General features: G+C 55.0%; 2 protein-coding genes across 4 annotated transcripts; both read right to left on the reverse strand.

Moving 5' to 3' along the window:
• Nucleotides 1-591: 591 nt before the first annotated feature.
• On the reverse strand, nucleotides 592-3,875 carry STOML2 (stomatin like 2). Its single transcript, XM_030885355.2, has 10 exons — nucleotides 3,808-3,875; nucleotides 3,479-3,604; nucleotides 2,941-3,040; nucleotides 2,752-2,810; nucleotides 2,554-2,655; nucleotides 2,295-2,429; nucleotides 1,999-2,143; nucleotides 1,831-1,910; nucleotides 1,495-1,623; nucleotides 592-872 (listed from the first exon to the last, which is right to left on the reverse strand). The coding sequence occupies exons 1-10, from the start codon at nucleotides 3,850-3,852 to the stop codon at nucleotides 735-737; spliced, it is 1,059 nt and encodes a 352-aa protein (XP_030741215.2). The 5' UTR covers nucleotides 3,853-3,875; the 3' UTR covers nucleotides 592-734.
• A 955-nt stretch (nucleotides 3,876-4,830) lies between these two features.
• Nucleotides 4,831-15,779, reverse strand: FAM214B (family with sequence similarity 214 member B). 3 transcript variants are annotated; one of them, XM_004712395.2, is made up of 9 exons: nucleotides 15,705-15,779; nucleotides 8,581-8,724; nucleotides 7,423-8,371; nucleotides 7,245-7,303; nucleotides 6,960-7,065; nucleotides 6,673-6,831; nucleotides 6,408-6,476; nucleotides 6,149-6,324; nucleotides 4,831-6,030 (listed from the first exon to the last, which is right to left on the reverse strand). In XM_004712395.2, the coding sequence occupies exons 3-9, from the start codon at nucleotides 8,293-8,295 to the stop codon at nucleotides 5,877-5,879; spliced, it is 1,596 nt and encodes a 531-aa protein (XP_004712452.1). In that variant the 5' UTR covers nucleotides 8,296-8,371; nucleotides 8,581-8,724; nucleotides 15,705-15,779; the 3' UTR covers nucleotides 4,831-5,876. The 3 variants fall into 3 exon arrangements, with proteins under 3 accessions (XP_004712452.1, XP_045145235.1, XP_004712453.1); XM_045289300.1 differs by lacking the exon at nucleotides 15,705-15,779 and adding an exon at nucleotides 11,124-11,300 and having other exon boundaries at nucleotides 6,149-6,303; XM_004712396.3 differs by lacking the exon at nucleotides 15,705-15,779 and adding an exon at nucleotides 11,124-11,298.
• Nucleotides 15,780-20,040: the final 4,261 nt, after the last annotated feature.

Genomic DNA, 20,040 nt, shown 5'->3' on the forward strand with positions numbered 1-20,040 from the left:
CCCTGGTCCCACCCTTTCTAGTCACACTCCTCAGTGTCCTGGAATTTCCCCACTCCCCAAGTCCCATTTCTCCAGCTCTGGACCTTAGCATGTTCTGGTTATGAGCCCGGCCTCGTGTGATGCCCTCACGCACACGCATACACACATCGATTGCCAGGGGCCCTCAGTCAGAAAGCTGGTCTCTACCCCATCTGATCTCCCATGCCGTCAAAGCAGGACCACTGGGTCATGAGCTTGGTACCTGGTAAACTCGCTGCCTTCCAGTTGGTACATGGCATGCATCGATGCCTTGCAGGGAATGAGCAGCATCTTCAATCCATGACTCCACGAGCACTCAGCAGTACTACTTGGCCAAGCCAGCCCTCTCCCCCACAGAACTCCCTCAGCCACCTGCCTCAAATGCAGCTCCGCAGCGATGGACTCCTTGCACCTATCCTGCAGCTTCCCGAGGGCCCGAAGGCTAGCTTCACTTTGCAGGAAGTACGTTCTTGCCAGGGAGGCCTGGCCTAGGCAGGGCTGGAAGGGGGTTGGGATGTCCAAGGAAAGAGTTGGCGAGTTGCCCGACTTCATTTCCCCATCAAAGACAGTTCCTGGTTTGCCATAGTGTGTTTATTACATGATTACAGTTCAAATAATAATAATAATAAAAAAACCTAAATTCTTGGCAGGAAGGCCAAAGCCAAAGCCACTTCCTGGTCCCCAGCCTCCATGTATGGCCAAACCCAGCCAGCTCACTAACCCAGCTTGACTCGATCAAGCTCCTCACTGAGCGTTTCATCTGTGGCCTGGGCCGCTCTGCTGCTTTCGCTGGACGCCGGGTCCTGGGCCCTTGGTCCCGGGGCTTTGGTGAGGGCTCCGTAAACACCCATAGCCTGAGGGAGGAGAGAGACCATGAGGAGAGCTGGCAGAGGGCATGGACCAACCCACCAATGACTGTTAGACAGAGGCCTTGTTTTCTCTTTTCTCCCTCTTTGTCAAGCCTCAGCCCGGGTGGAACAGTGGATTCTGTATTGGGTGCTAACCACAAAGTCAGTAGTCTGCACCCCTAAGTGGCTCTTTAGGAGAAAGACGAGGCTTCCTGCTCCCGTATAGATACAGCCTCGGAAACTCAAGGGGGTGGTCCGACTGTCCTACAGGGTCCTCTGACTAGAATGGGCTTGACGGCAGTGAGTCTGTCTACTTTTTGTCTTGGAGTTTTGGAGTTAGGTCTAATAATTTTGGCAACAATCTCCCAAAGCAGAACCCGTCATTTTGCTGGCACAGCTGTCCATGAAGAGGCGCCTCAACATTCCTAACGCCCGGAGTAAGGAGGGGGTTCTTAGTGATTTATCCTGCATAGGGAAAGGAATTGGGGGGTGGGGGTGGGAGGGTGACGACGATGACGACATCTCAGGGCGCAGAGCTTTCTGCAGGCCTCTGTGGGTATGAGCGGTGATGGTGATGTTTCTGTCCCTGACACTGGTGCTCTGTCCCAGGCCCTGAGGGAACTCTAACCTGGGCCACCATACTGGTGACGTCACCGGGATTGGAGGGCAGGAGGATGGTGTTGGAGTCCTTGGCCAGTTTGGAGAAAGCGCTGACATACTGCTCTGCCACAGTCAGTGAGGCCGCTGCATCTCCGTTCTGTGGCCAGAGGGGATACAATTAGAAATCACACTCTGTGTGGCGGGGGTTGGGGGGTGGGAGGGGAGAAGTGTCAGGTTCCTGGGGAGAGGGTGTGCACATGTCATAGGGGTCAATGGAGTTCACAAAAGCAACCACTCCCAAGGTTAGATGGGGGAACCCCTTCCACTGCCGGTTGCTCCCCCCCTCCACCCCAGGGCCTCTCACATGTTGTGTCAGAGCCATAGCTAGGATGCGAATCGCTTCGGCCTTGGCCTTGGCCTTGGCTAGAACTGCATTGGCCTCTCCTGGAAGAAGAGACACAGAAATTCCTGTCCCAGCACCAACCCGCAAAGACCCAGGCCTTGCTCCTCCCTCCGTCTGCACTCCGCTGACCTGCTGCCTGATTAATTTGCTCAGCCTTTTCTGCCTCGGATGCCAGGATCTGGGCTTGCTTCTTCCCCTCTGCCACATTGATGGCCGACTCTCGGGTCCCCTCAGATTCTAGAACTGTGGCCCGTTTCCGCCGCTCTGCCTCCACCTGGAAGCCCCCAGCAACCCGTCAACAAGAAGCCAGGGGAGCTCTGACACCGACTTGCAACTATATATACCCATCCCATCAGGAAAGGGAGTCCTGGTCCCCCTAGCATCGGAGGCCTCAGAGGTCTTCTCGACCCCCTGTGGACCCCCACCTGCATCTGCATGGACTCTTTCACCCTGGGCGGCACGTGGATGTCCTTGATTTCATAACGGAGGCAGCGGATGCCCCAGCAGTCAGCAGCCTGGTTGATGGCATCCACGATGTTGGAATTCAGGGACTCCCGCTCCTGGAAGAACAGAGGTGTAAGCTCCACGGCCTCAACGGAGGCTCCGGGCCGATTACGATGCTCCGGAAGGACTGAGAGTGCTAGGCACATGTCTTCAAAGGCGGACTCTGGCTCAGACTCGTACCCGGAAGACTTTGTCCAGGGAGAGTTTGCCCAGTTCGGATCTCATGGTGGTCTGGGCTAGCTGGGTGACAGCGTATTCAGGGTCTTCCACACCATAGCTTGCCTGCAAAGGGGCATGGAGAGTGTTAAATAGTCTGAGCAGGGAGTTTTTCAGTGAGGTGGGCAACTCAACAGGGGGACTAACGCCGGGGGCGGGTACCTTGTAAGGGTCCATGATGCGCAGGTAGAGGACTCCATCGATCTGCAGAGTTACGTTGTCTACAGGAGCAGGGGAGCAAGGGGGAAGGTGAAGGCTCTAGGTTCAACGAGCTGTTTTTTCAAGCTCTGCATCTCCACCCACACATCTTCACGGTGGCAGCACACCCGTCACCCTGAGTCCCTCACCCACCCAGAGTCACGGCTGACTGCTCGGGCACGTTGATGACAATCTCCTTGAGACTCTGCACATATCGGATCCGGTCCAGGATAGGGATGAGGATGTTCAAGCCCTGGGAAGAGGAGTCATTGGTCTTCAGAGTAATGGGGAGACTATCTGCGATGGAGATCCAAGCTAAGCCTGGAGTGGGCAGGGAATCATCAGACGGTACATGCCCAGAAAAGCCTGAGTCCCAGTCGGGACAGAAGTCTTAAGTGGGTTGGAAACGCTCTTACCACGGGGACGCCCAAGAAAAAAGGAATGTGACACTAGGAGTCAGCAAAGTAGCATTCTCTAAGCACACAGGTAGGGTTGTGGGGGCGGGGATTCTCAGGAATGGCCGGTGGGGTGCTATGTCAACCGGCAAAGGCAACATGGGACGAGGGTCTGTGTTCTATCAGGTTGGGCCCGGGTTGTCGGGGTAGGCGAGGTCTCTGCCCCCCCTCCCCCCGCCCACGTCCTGAAGGAACCCGGCATCCGACTGGCCCGGGTGCGCTCAAGAGAGGCTCACTGGCTCCAGGATCCGGTGGAATCGGCCCATTCGCTCCACCACCCAGGCCTCCTGCTGCGGCACGAACAGCACCACGGTGTTTCGGGGCAATCCCGAGGAGGCGCGGCGCGGAGCCCGCAGAGAGCCCTAAACGGAAGAGGAGGGTGAGCAGAAACCCCGGTCTGCAGGTCCCGTCGCACCCCGTGGTCCTCGGGCAGGGGGATCCACGTGGTCTTAGAACCATGACCTCTGACCCGTCTGCTCCCCAAACTCAGCAACTCGCTCTTTCCCCGCCTGGGATGCAGGGGACCTCCGACTCGACCCCTGGAAGCCGGCGGCCTTGCTCTCACCCTCAGTAAAAGGCCCCCAGTCCCCCACGCCGCGCGCGCCAGCATTTCCTAGGGCCGCCGAGACCTCCGGAACGAACGAGACGCGGAGCGGAGCGTCTCTCTAGCGAGTCCTTCCCCCCGCAGCCCCGCCCCCGGAAGTACTTCCGGCCATCCCTTCCCCCGTCGCACAGCCAGCCAATTCGAGCTACTTAGCGATGGGAGCATCAAGTTGTTCCCTGAGAAATGTCGACCTGAAAGACAGAGATCAAGGTTGGAGTTTGAGGCAGAGTTCCTGGGCACGGTGGCCAAAATGGAGGTCATTTCCTGTCGGCCCGTGGTCCCCCCAAATACTTTCCACCGGGTTAGTTATCCCCACCCCAAACTGAGTTTACCCTCTGGGGTATAGGATTGCCCCATCTGTCACCATAGCGACCAGGGGACTGAGGCTGACTCGTGGCCATGGTTGCCATAGTGACATGCTCGGGTAGTCCTGCTGTGTTCTACCCAGCCCTCCCCCTGGGGACTGACCCCATTCGCGTTGCCATAGTGATTGGGCCCTGCATTGCCTGGTGATTGGACCCAGACTTTCCCCTCCCTTCCTTTCCCAAGGCACCTCAGCCCTTTGCACATTTTCCCCCATCATGGGTCGTCAGGCTTGGCCCCTTTGCAGAGTTCCAGCACATAGCCCCAGTGTTCAGCCCTGTCTGGTACATGTCACTCAGCACCCACCCCTGATGCCCTGGCACATCCTTGAAGAGGTCTGTCTAGTGGCCGTCGTTGGACATGAGGTCACTGAAGGTACCGGGACCAGTCATCAGAAACAATCGGTAGAAGAATCCAGATCCACATTAAGAGTCTAGTTTCTCTGGCTGGCCCAGACACATCCCTTCCCCACCACCCCAGCATATTACCCGAAAGAGCAAAACCAGGCCTACCTCGAGATCTTTTGCCACCTCTCTGAAAAAGAGGGACAATCCCAGCTCCAGTTAGGCCCTCCATCCCCTGCCCATTGTCTCCCCAATAGAAAGCAGGGCTTGGTTCAAGTTTCCAAACAAGAATTTATTTATTTATTTTTTTCCTAAAAAAAAGTACCAGGTACAATTTTTTTTCCTGTTATTTTTCAAGTTTCAGCAAATGCTTGTTCCCCAGTCCAACCCCAGGAGTTTAGTGCTCAGGCTGGGTCAGAGTCTGGTGTGGGGAATGGGGTAGTTGGGAACCACATGATTAAGTTTAAGGGGTGCCCCTCACCCCACATGAGGTAGGTGGGTCAGAATCTGGCCAGGTGAGAGGAGGCATCCCCATCCTTAGCCCTGACTCTGCCCCTGGACACCTTCCTCAGTCAGGACCCCCAAACTAGGAGACCTAGGCAAGAGAGGGGCAGCTGGAGTGTGAAGCCCTAGGAAAGGGGTGGTTGACCTCCATGTGTACATGCATGCATGCACACTCTCACATACATACCCCCCCCACACACACACACACGTGTATGGTGGCTTTCCGAGAAGGGCCAGAGGGGGAGAACAATGAAGGGAAGGAGAGGAGAAGCTGAGTGTTTGGCTACTAACTCAGTCCCTCTGGGGTCCCCTCTCTGCCATCAGCTGGGAGAGAATCAGTTCTCCCACAGCCCCTACATGAGCCTCTTCAACTCCTGAGGTTGGAAAAATAGATGGGAATGGGAAGGGAGGAGGGGCAAAGCCAATGATCAGGTTTCGGAGGTCACCACAAGGCAATCCAATTTGAATAAATTATAAATAAAAAATAAATAAAGTCATAAGTGGCCCCTGCCCAGGACAGGGAGGCAACGCTGGCATGACTTGCCTGGGAACTTGGGACAATCTCAGGTGGCTCTCGTCCCTCTCCACCACTGGAGCTGGCCTGGGAAGCCCAAGGGAGGGGACCGGCATGAGGAAGACCCAGAGTAGGGCAGGGTGGGGTAGGGCTTAGATGCTTTCAACACCCAAGTAATCAACTCGGGCAGGAGCATGGCGAGTGCTTTAATTCCCGCCTGAAGGGTCTCTCGCCACCTCTGCGTGTGTCTGAGACAGCACGAGCTGGGCCGGTGGATGGCCCGCATGGGTCCAGAGCGCTGACAATCAGGGCAAAGGGGAGTAACAAGGGTTGTGCGGGGCCTCCGTCATGGCCTGCAGTTCGTAGGGGAGCCCCGTGTCCAGCTCCAGGCTCCGGCGAGAAAAAAGCAGGCGGATGTCTCCATGCAGGCTTAAGCGACCTGAGCGGGAGCTCCGGAACCTGGGGGAGGAAGGTGTAATCAAGGGAAGACCCCAGATCGTGAAGAAGCAAAGGGGAGAGCCCATTTAGGCAAAAGCTACCTGGGCTTCCTGAGTCCCGCCTCCGCCCTTGCCCTTACCTGAGGTGCAGCAAGTAGCAGAGGAGGCGGCGGGTGGGGCTAGCATTTCCCTCCTCACCCACAGGGACCAAAAAGAGGCGATGGCGCAGGAAGGTCATGTGGGCAGCAGGCATGTCAGAGAAGTCAAAGGTCACGAGGAACATCTTCACCACAGTCTGGTTGGGGTTAAATAAGGTCTGGGGATAGGACAGGGAAGGTTGGTAGGGCCTAGGGGCAGACTTCCTCATTCCCCAGTCCCGCTCCCTTCGAGGAAACTCACCACTTGGATGGTGCCCACCTTGGGCACGCTGTAACCCTTCCTCCCCAGGGGGTTCAGGTCCACGACGCCCTGGGAAGGCCATGGAGCCATCAGCCATCAGCCCTGCATGCTCCTCCTCCTCTCACCCTGGGACCTGCCCCCTGCTCCGTGTTAAAGTCTCCCCACCTGCTCCTGACTCTCCTGGAGGAGGAACCTGTAAAGGACGTGTCCTACCCTGAACCCTCATTGTGTGAACAAGGTGACTTTGAGGCAGGGTCAGGCGTACCAGGAAGGGGGCCGGGGCATTTTGCTCAGACACATCAAAGAAGGTGACAGTGACAGGCAGCGTGACATGCTGGGGGCAGTAGGACCCACTCGCTCCAATCTCTGCTGTGAAGCCCTCAATGTGACCAGATGGTGCAAAGCGTCCTCGAAGCAATGATTCCTGGGTTGGGGTGGGGGTGGGGGCGGGGAGAGGGAGGAGAAGAAACACATTAGGAGATATCCCTAGCCACGTCCCCTCATCCCACTGTCCCCAGGACCCCCCCAATCACAGAGCCCAAGGGGAGCTACCTCAAAGTTGCCCAACAGGGTACGGCTGACGGTGGGGGTAGGAATGGGGGAGGCACTGGGGGGGCTCAGCAGGCCTGGTCCCTTCCGGAGGCTTCGAAGGGAGCTCCTGGTAGGGGAGGGGGACACACGGTGGGCTGGTTGGAGATATTCTGGGATGCCTACTTATGCCCTTGGGCCCCTCCCTATGCCCCTGCCCTGAGGTCCCCTGCCCCAGGGTCAGTCAGAGGATGACAGACTGGTGGCCCCATTTCTCAGTGAAATTCAGAGGGAGAGCTGGCCACTTACAGCTTCAGGCGACGGGCACCTTTCAGCCTTTGCCCTAGAGGACTGCAGTCCGTTGGGTCCTGTGGAGAGGAAAGCAAGGATGGTGAAGGCCAGCTGGGTTCCAGGCTCACTACCACCTCTCCCAGGCACATCTCCCATGGGTACCCCTCAGCTATCCCCCTGGAAGGAGCTGGCTTACCAGCGCAGGCTCCTTGGGCCCAGGCAGCAGGTGGCTCCAGAAGGGTGTGGCTTTGGCATCAGAACTGTTGGCAGCAGGAAGGTGGCCCAGGATTCCCCGGCGCCTCCGAGGGGCTGGCCCCTCATCCTCAGAGTTGACGTGCGGGGCTTCTCCAGCAGGAAGCAGCCTTCGCTTGGTGGGGCAGGGGCCTGGAGGTCCAGGGCCAGGGGGTGTGTGCTCGGGACTGTGCCCATTGGCAGTGCCAGGGGATTCCCTAGGCCAGGGGCTACTCCCATTGTCCACCCCAGTCACTGGGCTCTGACCCCCTATGTGTGCAAGACTGTGCAAATCAGTGTCAAGTGTGTGCAGGTGGCCTGGAGCTTGCCCTGGAGGCTCCCCCAAGCCCCCCTGCCCCGCTGGGTCTGGGGAAGCCCAGTCTCTGGTGTGCAAAGTATTGCAGGAAGCATTGGATGGGACCCCTGAAGTCCAAGGTGAGCTGGAGCTACCTCCCTCTTCTACCACACAGAGGCCATGATGGGAGAAATGCTGGCTGGCCACACCCAGTCCCAGGCCTAGTCCCTCAGGGCCCAAGAGCCCCACAGTAGATGGTTCTTCAGGAGGTAGTCCCTCTCTGGCCCCCAGCCCAGGGCCTCTCTTCAGCTCCCGGGAACCCTCAGTGGGAGGGGCTGGCCGCTTCAGGGCCCTATGAGGCTCAGGGACACCAGCTGGAGGGGAAAAGATGGATACCTGGTAGACCCCGGGGGAGGTCGCCCCCCCTGCTGGGCTGTAGCCCATGAGCAGGCCACCCTGGAGGGCCCCCTGCCTGGCTGGAGGCTGTGAAGGGCCAGCCTCTGGTTCTGAGGATGAAGACGGCTCCGCCTGCACGTGGCGCATGAAGCCCCCCCTTGGGTCAGGGGGGCCCCCCCACACGGCCTTTATGCTGGAGCTGAGCTGGGGGGCCTGGGGACATCTGTGCAAGAAAAGAGAAGAAAAGGTGGTCAGAACACTCAGCAAACCTACCCCTGGCCTGCAGAGATGATCCCGAGGGGCTCTTGGGAGGGGAAGGTCAGCATCCCTGGATAAAGGGCTAGAGAGGCCATTCCCTGAGCTCCTGAGAAGATGACAGCTTCAGCTCAGGCTGCCCCCTGAGCCAGCTCCTCTGCCTGCCGTGGCGCTCACCCCAATGGAGAGGCCTCAAGCCTTGTTGTGAGTTCCCTGGTTCTGCCTGATGCCTGGCCTCACTAGCTTGCAGTCCGGTCCATGCCCGCTGCACTGGCAAGGTGACTGCCACCATTCCGTGCAGCTCCTGGGCTCAGTGAGGCCCTGTGGAGAGAAGGAAAGATATCAGCAGGGTGCCTGGAGGTTTTAGTCAAGCCCCCCTTGGGTGCTGGGCTCATGGCGTGTACCCTGGGACATCCTCCTAGCTATGTTTGTCAAAAAACACTGGATGTGTTGGGCTGGGTGGGCCAGGGTGCAGGCAGCAGAGTCACTCAGAGGTAAGGCTTTGGTTCAAAGTCATAGGGATGTGAGAAGTGAGCTGAGGGAGGATGATCACTTGTCAGGACCACCCATAGGGGGGCTCCTGCCCAAGGTGGGAGGGGAATGAGATCTCCTAAGATCCAGGAGACCCGGCCCAACGGAAAGGTGGCTGAAGCAAAACGCTGGTCCTCCCACTCAAGGCCATTGGGTTGTGCAACGACTTCCCATCTGCCTGTGTCCAAGCGCCATCTGGGAGTCCCCGGGCAGAGGCCACCCCCTCAGAACTCATCAGAGGGACCAAGCTGGCCCTTCCGCTCTGAAGTCCCAAATTGTCCACAGCAGTCTGTTCCTTTAACACAGGAGGCAAGCCAATGGAAAACACGTTTGGGGGAGGAGGAGGCTGCTGGAAAGCACTTTCCAGGCCCTACCCCACCCCCAGGCCTGCAAATACGAGATAAGGCAGCTGGAAGCACCTCTACACACACACACACACACACACACACACACACACACACACACACCACCCCCACCACCCAGCTCAGACATCCAACACCCAAACTACTTCTTTTCTGCCTAGGCACAGATGGGCTTTGCTAACTAGGCCACCCTCAGGGGCTCAGACTGGGTATGGGTAATGTCAAGTTGAAGGTCATCTTTATCTATGGGAGAAACTACTGCCCCTGAGGGTCTGGCTTCTCCTTTGGGCAATAGCCTGAGCTACCTATCTGTCATTCACAATGTCCATTCTCCTTCAAGGATTGCCCCCAACATGCCTACCCAACCTCTACCCTTTCTCCTGGGTTAGGCCAATCCCTCGGGAAAGCTGCTTTGGTTACCCCAGCCCATAGGCCTCGTCTCCTCCGACACCTCAGTGTGACTACTCCTGTAACCCAGTGACAGCTCTGCCTGCTCTTGTGGCTAAGGCACCTCCTGGTCTCGGCATAGGGCTCCTGAGAATAAGCTTGTGCCCCACTTCTCTACCCACCACCAAGCACAGGGGTAGGCACTAACAGGGCTCAAGAACGTCGGTGTGCAAGCCCCAGAGATCTGGGTAATAGTCCTGACAGTGCAGAGACTCCCCAGTGAGCTATGCAGAGGGGGTAATCCTACAGGGAGAAACAGCAATAACACAGGTGGGGGTGGACAGGGAGCGGGGTGGGGGCACAGAGATTTGTGCCCAGGGACTGAAAAGCTCAAGTTCTCATTAGAACTGGGAAAATTTCCCGAGGGGTGAAGGGGGACATGAGGGGGTGGGGGCAGACTGCTGGAAAGGGCAAGGGCAGCAATGGCTACTGTCAGAGAGGGCAGCCTGACTGGCCTCACCTCTCCTTCGGCTACCCAAGCTGTTCTGATTCAGGAAGGGCCTTTTCCTCAATGCGCTCACCTCCAGGCCATCCCAGTGGCCTTTTGAATCCTTGCCCTGGGGAAGCCAGGTGATGACACGATGCCCTACTTGACCCCAGCACGCTTGGCACCTGCTCATTATCCCAGAGCCTTCTTGCTCCCCGCCCCTTCAAGAAGTTCTAAGACTTATTCCCCTGCCACCCAGCCAGTCTGGCTCTAGACCACGGCTTCAAGCTGACTCATGGGGCAGGACTGCAGAGGGGGCGGGGTAGGCTGAACCTCACCCTCCGTTCAGGGGGTGGGCAGCAGCTGGCTTGCCAAACAGCTGTGCCAGGCTGTGTCTGACCAGGACTACACCTCCCAACATGCCCAGGGAGCAAGGCCAGAAAAAAAACGAGTCCCAGAATACCATGGGCTCTGTACCCTCAGACACCTGCTAGGCCTGGGAGGTGGGGTGGGTGGGTGTCCACAGAGGTTCCAGCTCCCAGCCTCATTTGCCTCTTCCCTTCAGTAGTAAAGAGAGCCATTTCAGTCATGGGCAAGGCAAGCGACAGGACAAATTCCTATGCTTGGGTTTTCCACCCCCATCCTGTTGAGAGAGAACTGCTTCCAGCTGCTCTTAACACACTCCCATCCACACAGGCTAGGGGGGCTGTGGGCATGGACCACCACCTTCGGTAGGCAGGCTAACCTCTCCTCTCTCACCAACCTCAGCAACTCCGCCAAACCGATCCCGGCTGACTCACTCTGGCTCCTGGATTGCTGGCGTGGGACAATCCCCCACCCCTTGTCCAGCCTCCCAGATCCTTTCTCACCCCTGCCCTCCCTTACAGTGTGGGGCAGGCCCCATCCCCACCGGGGCTCCGGAGATTGGCTCTGTTCCTCTGGCACAGACTCACCCCGCTCCCAAATCGGTTCCACCGCGGCGGCCACTGCTCCGGGCCCTTCAGTCCAGTCCCGGTCCCTCCCCTCGGATCCCCAGTTCTCCCCGCCACGGGCCCCCAACCCAGACAAAGGGTGGCTCAGGCTGAGGCTCTGCTCTGCCAGGCTCTTCTCTGCTCAGCTTCGTGTGCAGCACTAGCGGGCCCCGGCGCCCGCAGCCCCCCAGCCGCTGCCGCGCCCCTCCCCGCGACGGTCCCTCCCCGGGGCCGGCCCGGCTCCGCGCCGCCGACTCCGCTGCCCCTCTGACTCACAGGCCATTTCCTACCAGCTGATGGGGCCGCCCGCCCCGCCCAGAGCCCCACCACCCTCACCGCGGAGTCGCGCTGCCACGCCCCTCCATCAGGCCACGCCCACCGTGGAAGCGGTCAAGCTCATTGGCTCATAAGAGGCCAGCCCCCCCAGCGACCTCAAGGGTAAGGGACGCCCTGTCCAAGACAAGCACTCCTATAGGTCCACGAAGGGGCAAGTCTACTTGGAGGTGCCCCGCCCATCTCTTTAACCCTTAATCTGCCAAAGTCCAAAGCAACTTGCTGCTCTGTCACTTCCCACCCCGTCCTTCCTCTTCCAAGACTGACTAATAGAAACCCCCAGGACTTTGGTGGACAGTCGACCACCCCCCAAATCTGTCTTCTGTTCTACATCAGACCCCCGATACTCCCCAATTTCATTCATCTTTTCCCATCTTCCAACCAGCACTCCAAAGACCAGAGGACTGCTGGAGCCCAGGAAGCTTCCTTCAAGCCAAACCAGATGAAAAACAACTGACCATATTATCTCCAAACGGCAATCGATTTATCTTATTCTGTGTTGATGTTCTGTTGTCTTTGTGTTCGAAGGGCCCCAAGTGAACCCACGTTATCACTCTTGTGTCTCTCAATTTCCATCTGAGATCAAGCCACTGCATCCTTTCTGCCAGTCCTGTTTCTACTTACCTGGTCCTGCTCAGTGAAGTGGAGCCCCCTGGGGAAAAGGCTAAGAGGGCTTCTGCTCAGAATGGAGGAATGTGCTCAATTCTTGTGACAGAGCTCACCTCATGACTCACAGCTCTCTCGAAACTCCTTACCTTCCCCCTGAGTCACTGTGCCCCAGGACCAGCCCTGACCCAGCCAAGTTGGGCAGCAGCAGAACTACCATCCCTAACCCCTGTTCTCTTGTTGTTTTCAAGACCAGGATGGAAATCTTTGCAAGGATTGGATATTCAGCAACACTTTCTAGAGGGGCTGGTCTAGGGGCAACCTAAAAAAAGAAAAAAAAAAAAGGCCCTTCTACCTTGCTCTCTGCATCTGTTGGCAAATCAGATAGCTTGCCAGATAGCTACAGAAGCACGAGGCAAACACCAGAGCCAAAACTCAAACTAAGACCTTGGCATCAGGTTCCCTGGCTGTCCCTTCAGGAGAGAAGGGTCCACTCGCTTATCACACAGAGGTTACAGGAGGCCCAAGACTCAGTCTTGCCTGTGCTGTGAAACCCATGGGTCCTGAAGGTTGTCATTAGACAGGAAGAGGCTCTCCTCCCTTACTTCCTCCTTGTGCCCGAGACCTAAGACAAGCAAGAAGCAGTTCTTCCAGACTCCCTTCTCCTCACTTCTCTGATTGGGGGTCAGAATAAACAGCATCACCTGCTTGCCCCCACACTTGCCTTTTACAGATTTTCTTGCTGGTTCTCGAATGCTAAGAAACTGGGTTAAGAAAATGTTCAGCACCCTGAACAAAATGACAGGTTTTCAAAGTAAGCTTACTTGCCTTAATAAAACCTCACTGGGAAGACAAGGCAGAGAGAGAGAACACTCAAGGCAAAAAAGCACCCAATCACGGTGGCCCCACCCTGCTCTACTTTACTGCTACCATCATAAAACCCAGGCCTCAGTTATCTATAGGTCCGGGGAAAGCCAACGTGGTATAATGAAGTGACATTACTCAGCTTCCCTGAGCCTTCAGTCTGCTTTATCGGTACATTCACACACACACACACACACACACACACACACATCCTGGCACACACATATGTTTACATACAGACGTTAGAATTGGAGCTCTATGACAGCAGCACCTGTCTATTTTACATATGACAGCATTCCCAGAGTCAATATCAGTTTACTGAGTATTCTAGAAACTCTGCTTGGAAGAGATAAGGAGACTTGGGCTAAGTGCACAAGCAATGAGGAAACTTGGGTCCTACCCCTTTGTTATGCTCCCCCAAATATGTGTTGTTAATCCTAATCTATGCCTATGGTTATGATCCCAATTGGGCAAGGGTTGTCTTTGTTAGGGTAAGTAACGAAGCAGGATTATTGTAGGGTGTGTTTGGCAGCAATCTCTTTTGAGACAGAAAAGAGGTTACACTAGCAAGTGAGTAAAACTCACTTCCCGAGATAGGGGAAGAGATGCCAAGGCACAAGAAGCAGATGCTCAGAGACCAGTACCTCCTAAACTGTAAGAAACTACATTTCAGTTCAGTTAAGCCACTCACTCGTGGAATTCCTGTTACAGCAGCAGAAATAACTGAGACACTTTTGCTTTCCCACGGTGAAACCTGGGGACAAAGCACAGTCTCTGGCCTTGAATCTCCAAATCTATAAAATAAGGGGTTTGTCTAAATGACCACAGAGGGCCTGCCCAACTCGGGCCTTTGATAGCTGTACTTCTAAAGGCATATCCGTTTCTCAGAGGCTTCCCCAGGCATCCGAATGGCCTGCAGTTGATTTCATGTAGAAACACTGTACCTCCAGCCACAACAGAGGAAACTGATGCCTTTTCTCTCGAGCCCCACCCACCCACTCTCACAAACACCCCAGTGCTAAGGAAGCTGCCCCAGTCCTGAGGAAGCTGTATTGAATCTGCTAGGCCAGCCTTCTCTAAGACAGCCTGGGAAGAAGCCCTGTTGCCATAGCAATCAGCTCCTCCTCGAAAGGCTTCAGTGGGCCCTCCTTTACCCCTGCCTACCCTACTGCTTTGTTTGGCCTCAACCACTCCCCCCACTCCCACCCCCAACACACACATGTACACTCTCAGCTGGTCTCTTAGCTACTGGGTGGTTGTGTGAAGAGGCTGGCTTAGGGCCCCTTTCATCAACATTGTTACACTAATTCAGCCACTGTGAGGAAACCAAGCCTTTCCCACCCTCTTCCAGCCAACTCAGGGGCAAAAAGAACTCTTGGCACCAACTACCTCAAGTCCTCTCAGGGAGCCAAAGGAGCCCCAATGGGACTGCGCCCCAGTGTCAGCTCTGATGGTCAGCTTTCAAGCCACTCTTGCCTCCCCCTGCTGTGGCTGGGGGCACATCCTTTCCTGGGTACAGCCTACAATTATGAGCCACCTCTCCCAACATTGATCAAAGATCCCTGAGATGTATCCCCCTCTCACAGAAACCCAACAATTCTGAGGACACCAGGGTTCCCCAAGGATTGGCGTGCAAACCCACCAGCCACACGGTGGGAGGGCTCTGCTCCTACAGAGCTTTCCCTTCTCAGGAACCCTCAGGAGCAGCGCTCCTCTAGGCTCGGTTGGATGGCAGAGGCTTTTGTTTTTCTTAAGAGTTCCTCCCCAAGGGGAGTGGCAAAGGTGGGGCAAATCAGTTTGGGACAAGTGGCAACAAAGTACCCACCAGTCACTTGGAGGGGTCCATTAGGAGAGATCTTGGTGGTGGTATGGGGGGTGGGGTCTGGATCTTGCAGGGTCTCTGTCCACTGAGTACAAAGTCCGGGCAGGGCCTAGGCGGGCAAAGCCCAGGCCAGGCCCCAGGGCAAGGAAGGAAGGGGGAAGTGAGCACACCCAGAGCACAAGGGTAGAGCCAGGGGGGTGGGTAGGGGAGTGGGTAGGGCGGAGGAACAGGGACCAAGGCAGGCTTCTGGGAGGAACAGGAACTCAGAAGGTTGGGGGGGGGGCGGGAGGTGTTGACAGGAATCAAGTGGGGGAAGGGTTCCCAGAGACATCAGCTGGGGCTGAGACCTGGACAGGACTAGAGCCGACTGAGGAGGCTGTCACACAAGTCCTGGTACAAGTGCTCAGGGCAAAAGTGGAGTTGGGAGCCGTCTGAGACATCCGGAGCACTACCGACTAGCTTCTTCACCCCCCTCATTCCATCACCTTCCATCCCAGAAGACTGGACACTTTCTCAAACAAAGCACCAGCGGCTCGCCCCTTCAACGGGACCCTCTCTCCTCACACACTGTCCACAGCCGCATCCCCTCCCCCTGCGAGCGTCTGTCCCCAACACCCCCCAGTCCTGCTCCAGCCCAGCACCCCCTTCTTTGTAAAGCACCCCGAGATAACAGCCTGCTAATCAACAAATCACACAGCGACCCCGCCCCCTCACATGGTGCCTCCCACCCCACAAAGCACTCCCGCCCTTCCCCCACAGGGCCCTTGGAGATTGCACCTCCTGGTCCACACACTGAGCCCTCTAATCCCTTTTGCCCCCAACAGTCTCCAGATCCTCTCCGCCTTTAACTGTGCCCCCTCCCCCCGCCAGCCGCCTCCTCATGTCCGCCCAAACGCCATCCCATCCTTGTTTCTTCTTCTACGCGCACCCCCCCACACCTGTAGCTCCGTGAGTCCCGTGGCACCTGGGGAAGTAGTGGATTGTGGCAGTTACTGAGCAGCCGTAGCGGCAGCCTCGGCCTGCAAACCTCGCCCCTTTAGCCCGGGCCCCTCCCCGCCCTCCTGGGCCCACCCTCTCCCTTGTCCCACCTCCCTCCTTCTCCCTGCCCGACTCTTTTCCTCGTTTCTGTAATTCCTGCGGCTCCGCCCTTGGGACACAGGCCCCGCCCCTCCACCTCTCCGCCTCCGCCTCCTCCTCTCTGTTTTTCCCCGGGATCTTCCGCCCGCCCGCCCCCGACTCCACCCCCGACACCTCCCCTTTCCCCAGGACCCACCCCCTCAGAGTCCAGCCTGGCAGCACGGGTGCCCTGCCCGCTGCCACCACGAGCCCCCTCCCGTCGGAGGGGCTCTTCCCGCCCCTGCCCGCGCGTCTCACCCGGGCGCTCGCGCTCCAGCCCGGATCGGCTGCCTCTGATTGGCAGCGGCGGCCCCAGTGGATGGCAGAGGAGACAAAGTGATGGCTGCTGGGCGCCCCAGGTCCCACCCGGCCACGTGCGGCTTCTGTGATGACAGGTCTAGAGGGGCGGGGCCTCTGCCGACTTGGCGCTGGCCCCGGCGGACCCCATCTCGGTGGAGGTGGGCAGCCGGAGCTGGAGCCCAGGTGCACGGCCCAAGGCTTTCGCGGTAGCGTGAGGAGCCTGTGGAACTCGAGACCCTTAGTGGAGGCGTCTGGGGTAACGCGCATTTGTCCTAGCACGTGGGATTTGCAAGGTCGTGCAAAGAGTCTTGGAAGTCTGTAAAAATGGAGACATCGGAACAGTGAGGTCCTAGGTTTGTGCCGCTTCTGCAGCCTACGTACGTACCTTGTGCAGACAAGCCTGGGTTCTGCAAGGTAGGAGTCCAGAGCTGTACCTGTTGTGGGTCGGCCAGGAGGTCTGTGACTCCTACCAGTCCTAGTGCTACCATGGGGTTTAGGGCGTGCAATTGCCGGAAAAATTGGACTTTTATATAGATTTCGAGTGAACCGTGTGATAATTACATGTGTTCCGTAATTTAATTAGCCCCAAGTCCTCTTCCCCACACCTTCCTGGATCCCAAGATGCCGCAGAGTAGGTCGCTGCCTCCTAGCTACCCGCAGATGGCAGCACAGGACTCTTGTGGAGCTGCGTGAGCCTGGGTTTAGGGCCCATGTAGGCCCTCACAATGCCAGACCTGACGGAGTATGGCTGTAAACTGCCAATCAACAAGATCTCTAAAAGTCTCCAGTTCTTTAGACCTCTGTGACTTTCTGTGAGTAAATGAAGCTAGTTTTCTGAACACCAGTGGTGTGCAGGCCCGAAAATGACAGCACTTTCTTTGCCCTTAGCACTTTCTAAGCTCCTTAGCATATTGTTTATTCATACAAATATCTATCCAAAAAACAAACAAACAAACAAAAAACCCCAAATATCTATCCAGTAATATGTATATAGTGATAGAGAAAGTAAAACTGGAAAATGTGTAGTGGAAAAAAATCACAGAGAGAGGGCGACTTGTGGGCATGGCAGAGAAGATACTATCTTGATCAAAGAATTATGTTCCAAACATTTCTGATCCTGAACTGTCACCTGTTACCTTCCCCAATAAAAACCCCACAATCGTGAGTATTGACTGTCAGTTCTATGTGGCCCTTGCAATGAATTATCCAACGCAGCAGAGGCTCAGAGAGGGGCCGTGCGAGGTAGGACTGGTGTCAGAATTGGTAAGAAGACTGAATGGTGGAGGCATAATGGTTGGGAATGGACCTTGGGCTGATGTGAAGTTTGGTTCTCCTTCCCAACTGGAAAATCAGAGGAGGTCAGACCCTGCTTCTATGCATTTTCTGACGATTTATTTGCTGATTATTACAAGTAGATGGCCAGGGCTTTCTTCCTAGTGCGTCTTAGTCTTGAAATTCAGTTTTTGCCCATTGGATTCTGACTTACGGTGACTCCAGGTAGATCAGAGTAGACCGCGCCTTGCCCGACAGGGCTTCCCCAGACTCCTTTTTCAAAAAGAGACTGCAAGGCCTCGCTCCTAAATTGCTGCTAAAACCTGTTCAGCATCATAGCAACACACAAGCCTCTTCTGAGGGATGAGTGGTAGCTGCATTAGGATGCACTAAGTGAGAACCCAGGCCTTGGCCCACATGGAAGGTGAGAATTGTACCACTGAGCCACCACCATCTTCACCTCCCATATAGTTAGGCCTTGGTTTTGTCAAAGAACCCTTGAAAGTGTAATGGATTGTGTGGTGACCTGCCTCCCAGCTGCCCCACAGAGAAAGAGGAGGCTATCTGCATTCATAGATGGAAACCCTTAGGAGCAGCATTACCGTCTCCTTTGGTACATATACAACGTGTGAGTCAGCATTGACTAGATAGCCATGAAGGGGAGGGGGGTTGTTTGTTTGTTTCTGTTTTTGTCAAGCCCTTGGAAATGTTTGGCTTGCAGCTCAAAAGACAGGTGTTTTGTGTAGTTTATTTGCAGCTTCTTCCTTTAAAGGAAAAGGGATTGTGTAAACTATTGATTGTGTACAAGGCCCACCCAAATGGCTTTCCTGCTTTTGTAGATAGAATCTCAGTAATGAGGAACCGAAGCTTTTTCTTTGTTCCGATTGGAACTGAGATGTCAGCTGCAGCCACCCTCTCTTTTGATAAAAATTGGCTCTTGTCCTATAGTCAACATTCACTGGGAAGTCCAGTGCCACCCTCGAGCCCTCTGTGAATTTTAGGGCTCGAGAGTTGTTTAATTTCCAAAGAATATTCTTGGAGCAGTCCTACTTGACCTCTGAACCCTGGAGTGCCTTCTCAGGAGGCTGTCCAAAACAAAAAGACCACGTGGACAGGGCCTGCGGGCGCTCCATGAGTGTTCACCGTGACCCCCCAGGAACTGCGTGCTTTCCTCACTGCAGAGCAGACTGCGGCTGGGAAAGGGCTGAAGGCACAAGCACAGAGTCAGAAAGCCGAATAAATACAAAGGAAGCTTTTTGAATGACAGCAAATCAAATGACAAAGAAAGAGAATATACTTGGCCTGAAGTCCTTGGTCCTTGTTTATTCTCAGTTCGTCTTCTTCAGCTGTTCTTTCTATTTTTTTCCCCTCTAACCTAAATGTGGACTTCTTAATTCCTCCAAAGCCTCTCTCAGGAGACATTTATATGAATAACAGACTTCACTGGTACTTTGGGAGTGGTATAAGGAGGACAATGTATCTACACAAACAACTTAAAACTGAATATTCAGGCACTCCACTTTTTTGAATATTTTTGAAAGTTCTGGAACTGTTCATGATATTTTTTGGACAGTCTCTCAGGACTCCCTCTGACACCTCTCTATTTCCTTTTCTTTATCATGGTAAGCTATTGCTTCACACCCCTCTCTTCTAGGAACTTATGTGCATTTGTGTTATACAAAGGCTCATTGCTATAGGAGATAAAACCTTGAAGAAAACCTCTATTTTTCTGTTCGTATATCTTCTGGCCCAAATCCTTACTGGATGTGCCTTTTTTGAGTATGAGTGTGAAAGAAAAGAAATTAAGAGACCATTGGGTCATCACTGAACGTGTCACTTTATTGTTCACTGTTTTTAAGCATGCCTTCTTTCCCAAGGGATTGTCTACATATTGTAATAAGGACGAAGGATATTTAATATTGACAAATTACTTGCTCCAAGTCATTTGTTTTGAGATCATACTGATGTGCTTTTTACCTTTCCGTGAAAGAAGCGGGGCTCAAATGAAATGAGAGGATCAAAGACAATAAGTCACTAAGGAGGTTGAAAGCCCCCAGAACACCGGACACCGACACCGTCTCTGCTGCCTGCCCAACCACCCCATCCCCTTGTTGCTCTCCCCACCCCCAAGTGTGAAATAATAGGCCACTAGCCTGTGGGGTCACCAAGAGATGACACTGGGTTTAGCTTGCAGGTGGTAGATTATAAGCAGAAACACTCTTTGTCCTATGTCTCCAAAACCAGGCCTAGAATGTTTTAGACAACTGAAGAATCCTATCTCAGTGTTCCTTGATAACTTTTAGGGCCAAAGAAACATTTGATTACAGCAGCTATAGAAATATGCACATACTGTTGGTCAAGACTTTTGGCAAGAACCACTGTATGAGGAGTGAAGGACACTGGGTATTGAAGAGTAAATGAAAATTGTTTTCTCCATTTATGAAAGGCATACAGACTATTTCTCTTCTCCTCCATTCTTAGAGTGTTTCCTTAGAAACTTAGTAAATCGGAGTCCTTTTTTTTTAAATCGTTTTATTAGGGGCTCATACAACTCTTATCAGGATCCATACATACATCAATTGTGTA

The sequence above is a fragment of the Echinops telfairi genome, unplaced genomic scaffold, assembly GCF_000313985.2.
Source record: "Echinops telfairi isolate 266 unplaced genomic scaffold, ASM31398v2 ScPeMD7_25;HRSCAF=90, whole genome shotgun sequence".
Taxonomy (NCBI): Eukaryota; Metazoa; Chordata; class Mammalia; order Afrosoricida; family Tenrecidae; genus Echinops; species Echinops telfairi.

Coding starts and splice junctions, on each gene's coding strand:
- STOML2 (XM_030885355.2), bottom strand. CDS start 3,852: ATGCTGGCGCGCGCGGCGTGGGGGACTGGGGGCCTTTTACTGAGG. Junction 2,656..2,751: donor GCATCATGGACCCTTACAAG/GTACCCGCCCCC, acceptor GCCCCTTTGCAG/GCAAGCTATGGTGTGGAAGA. Junction 1,624..1,830: donor CTATGGCTCTGACACAACAT/GTGAGAGGCCCT, acceptor CTCTGGCCACAG/AACGGAGATGCAGCGGCCTC.
- FAM214B (XM_004712395.2), bottom strand. CDS start 8,295: ATGCGCCACGTGCAGGCGGAGCCGTCTTCATCCTCAGAACCAGAGGCT. Junction 7,066..7,244: donor GGTGCCCGTCGCCTGAAGCT/GTAAGTGGCCAG, acceptor CTCCCCTACCAG/GAGCTCCCTTCGAAGCCTCC. Junction 6,031..6,148: donor TGCTACTTGCTGCACCTCAG/GTAAGGGCAAGG, acceptor TTCCTCCCCCAG/GTTCCGGAGCTCCCGCTCAG.